Source organism: Lipotes vexillifer, unplaced genomic scaffold, assembly GCF_000442215.2.
Source record: "Lipotes vexillifer unplaced genomic scaffold, Lipotes_vexillifer_v1.1 scaffold334, whole genome shotgun sequence".
Lineage (NCBI taxonomy): Eukaryota > Metazoa > Chordata > Mammalia > Artiodactyla > Lipotidae > Lipotes > Lipotes vexillifer.
In genome coordinates this window covers 189585-193271 of record NW_006799673.1, presented here as the reverse complement: position 1 = coordinate 193271, position 3687 = coordinate 189585, and the positions used below count along the sequence as shown (strand labels likewise).

The following is a 3687-nucleotide window of genomic DNA, read 5'->3' as shown; positions in this document are numbered from 1 at the left end:
CCGGCCCCGCGGGGCGGTCGCGGCCGTGACGGCGGCTCCGGGCCCGGCTCCCCTTCCGCACCCCTCCCGCCGGAGATGAGGGGAAGATGTCCGTGTCAGGGCTCAAGGCCGAGCTGAAGTTCCTGGCGTCCATCTTCGACAAGAACCACGAGAGATTCCGCATCGTCAGTTGGAAGCTGGACGAGCTGCATTGCCAGTTCCTGGTGCCGCCACCGGCGCCGCCGGGCAGCCCTCACTCCCCGCCGCCGCCGCTCACACTCCACTGCAATATCACGGTGAGGCGCCCGGCCGCAGCCCCGCAGGGCCGGGCCGGGGAGGAAAGGGGCGCCCAGAGTCCCCGGACAAAGGGGAGCCTGCCCCGGAGAGGCCCCTCGGCCCCCCGGGCGAGGCGGGCCCGCCCCTTTACCCGGAGAAGGGCCCGGCCCAGCCCCGCCGGGATTGCGCGCGGCTCTGGTGGGAGGAGGCGGTCTGCTCGTTTCTCCGGCTCTTCCCGCCGGCCTGGGTTTGGGACTCCTGGTCCGTCTCGGCCCCCGTCGCCGCGCCCTGAGGTGGGAGACCGCTGCCGACCGAGCCCTCGCTGGGTCGCCATGGCCACTCACAGCCAGGGGCCTGCCTCCGGGGCCGCGGTGCGGCGGGTCGGCTGCTGTTTGAGCCCCGGCGGGGCAGGCGAAGGGTCCTCAAGTTTGAGCGCGTCCTTCTCCAGTCAGATTTCCCTGGTTCCGCGTATTCCCCCAATTATATTTTAAGTTTGTGCTTAAGGAAAAACTAACATTGAAAACTGACGCATTTGAGGAAAAAAAGTTTAGAATGCAGCCTCTGGCACTGTTTGAATTATCCCCTTCCTGCTGGCCTGGCTCCGCGCTAACGCGTTTCCGAAGGCGCATTGGACCTTGGATGCGGCAGGTGTTCTGGGAGTATGTTTTTGCAGCCCCTCCTGTGGGTAAGCCGTTCAGATTAGGAGCTGGCGAAAGGAGATACGTGCCCAAGTCTGCTGCCCAGTAGGATTGTTTTATGTCCCAAAGCCGAGAAGACCCTTTAATGCTCACTCTTTAACTTCATCTGAAAGCTCGTGAGAAACGCGTAAAAAAAAAAAAAAAAAAGAAATGTTAAAATAAGTTTCTTCATAAAAGTGTATGATGAGGCTGTTCGTTGTGAAGTTGACTTAGGGTATTGGTCCAAACTACGGAATATGCCTCTTATAACAGGAGTTAAGGTTTCACGTTCCTCTGTAAATATGGCTAAAACCGAGTCTGGCGTCTTTAAACTCCCTTTTGTTAAGTTAGTAGGTACTTAAGTGCCTACCCTGCAGCGTACCTGGCGCTCCGGAGTCTGTAAAAGCCTTGAAATTATGATAATCAATATTAAAGTAGTTTTCAGAATACTGGGGAGCAGGTGTATATTTCAGGAAAAAATTCAGTAAAGAGCTGAAAACACTCAGGTGTTCTTTTCTAGGCGCTGGTTTTGCACGACTGGGTAGCGCAGTCCCTGCTTTCAGAACTTAGTCTTCTTGGGGGAAGAGTTTTACACAACGAAGTGTGACCAGGTTCTATGGTATCATCATGAAAGCCAAAGAGAGCAATTAACTTTGACTTTGGTGGTGGTGGGGTCGCTTCAGAGAAGGCCTTGAGGAGAGGCTGATTGTGGAGTTGGGCTTTCACAGGTGAGTAGAATTTTGGAAGGGAAGGAAAGGGCATTTCAGGCAGAGGAAACTCCATCCAAAAAAGACAGCAAAGCTTGAGAAAATGTGGATTGATTAGGAGTAGAGAAGTTATAATGAGACTTGAGAAGCCCAGGATATAGGCTGGTGAAGGTGAAGATTTTCCAAGAATGGAAAACAGAAAGTAGTAGTGAGCATGAAGTAGGTGATAATAAAGAGACTGGCTAGTCTGAATGGTGATTATTCTGGTACAGGTTCAGGTATGGCCAGGAAAAAGTAGGGCTGGTTTCAATGATAGAGTGAACTTTGTAGGCTTGTGGGGGAGCTGCTGAGTTAGGTAAATGGGAAGATGTTTTTGCCATCCAGGACTAGGAGTGGTTCTCTACAGTGGGTGGCATTAGGAAAAGTGTGTGGTTTTGGTAATCCCAGTGGGGTTGGGATGGTGGTGTTGCTGTGCTGTGCTGGCATTTAGTGGCAGGGGTACAGGGATGCCAGATGTCTTGTAATGTTCAGGCAGTCTGCCACGACAGAGGATTATCCCGCTTCAAATGCCAGCAGTGCCCTATTGAGAGCCATATTGGAGGCTGATGGAGTCAGCTGCACAGAAAGATACTGAGTGATGACCTGGATTAGGAAGTGGAACAAGAAGTGAATTAGAGGCACCTGGCAAAAGGAGGCTCTGGTGGGGACTAGTATAATGGTACCACTAATACAAACTATTCAAATTGAGGTGTTAGTGAATTATGACACATTATCAGAACATAATTATCATGGTAGATGCTCAGTGTATACGAATGTGTGTTAACATTATTATGGAGAAACATCAGACATATAAAAAGTTGAATAGTGTGGAGAACCTCCATGTACCCAGCCTCAACAGTGATAAACTTTTGGCCAATCTTATTTCATCTATACCCCACCTCGGATTATTTTGAAGCAGATTCCAGACATATCACTTCATCTGTAAATATTTCGGTGTGTATCTCTAAAAGATAAAGACTCTTTAAGCATGGCTGAGTGTTTAGATAAAATCAACATGGTTTGCTCTTGTTGATGCCATTTTCTTAGAGGGGAAGGAGCAAGGAAAAAATGGGGCTGGATTTCATATGTCAGGACCTGTCTACTGTGTTTGATTTGCTATTCTCTAAAAAGTTTTAGCTCTTAAAAAATAATAATAATTTTGATCTATCTTTTAAAAAACGTTTCCTCTTATTTCCTCTTATTCCCAGATATTTATTGAGCTCTTCTACATGCCAGGCCCTGTCTTCTCCATGCTTATCAAGAAGCATCCTTAGGCAGTTTCTGTAATGTTTGAGTGAATGGTACCTCACTAGTTGTTTCCTTATACACCTGCATGCCAATTTCTGAGTAGTCCTCTAAAGATATTGTGCCCCCTTTTTCTTTCAGGCTTCTGCATCAGCATTTTTTCCCATGTGGAATGTGTCCCTTACCCTACCCCAATCTGTCTTGACATGTCTGACCATCCCCAAGGCTCTTCTAGTCATAAGCTGTTTATGCTGATATCTATTTCCTTTCCTGTCTTCTATAGTCCTTAACTGTTTATTGCTTTGGTTATGTTTTCTTAATATTATAATAGTTGTGGAGTTTTTAAAAGTCTTTTTTATGGTGGCAGGGGGGAATATTCTATAGTTATATTTTTCATCTTCCACTCACTAAATGCTCATTATATATTTGTACTATTGATGATATGGCCACCATTTTAGCTATATTCTGTTGGAACAAAAATCTTAACTACCATGTAAGTTAACTGCCAAGAGTTGGTCAAAAGGGCAGAGAAAACATCAAGAAAGCGTCATGGGTAGTGCATAAATATTTAAAAGGCCACTTAGGGTTCGATAGGAAATCTGCAATTTGACTTCACATGAAAGCATTTTAAGAAGTAAACAAAACAAACCAAAAAACAAACCAAAAAAAAACAAGGCATAGATGTGTTACTCTTTAGGCCAAGGGAACGAAGCTAAATTTTTTTTCTGTTTTATAAATTTGTCCTAATCTTAAGTATGAAAGGG

The 3687-nt window shown here is 46.8% G+C and overlaps 1 protein-coding gene across 2 annotated transcripts in view; it reads left to right on the top strand.

Moving 5' to 3' along the window:
- UBE2Q2 (ubiquitin conjugating enzyme E2 Q2) overlaps positions 1–3687 on the top strand; it is a 71487-nt gene that overhangs the window by 78 nt on the left and 67722 nt on the right. Inside the window, exon 1 of one of the 2 annotated variants that reach the window (XM_007471841.1) lies at positions 1–275. This exon is cut by the window's left edge and continues 78 nt beyond it. In XM_007471841.1, the coding sequence (XP_007471903.1) occupies positions 87–275 (189 nt within the window). In that variant the 5' untranslated portion in view covers positions 1–86. The remainder of the gene's footprint in view (positions 276–3687) is intronic. The other variant, XM_007471840.1, reaches the window with a different exon arrangement.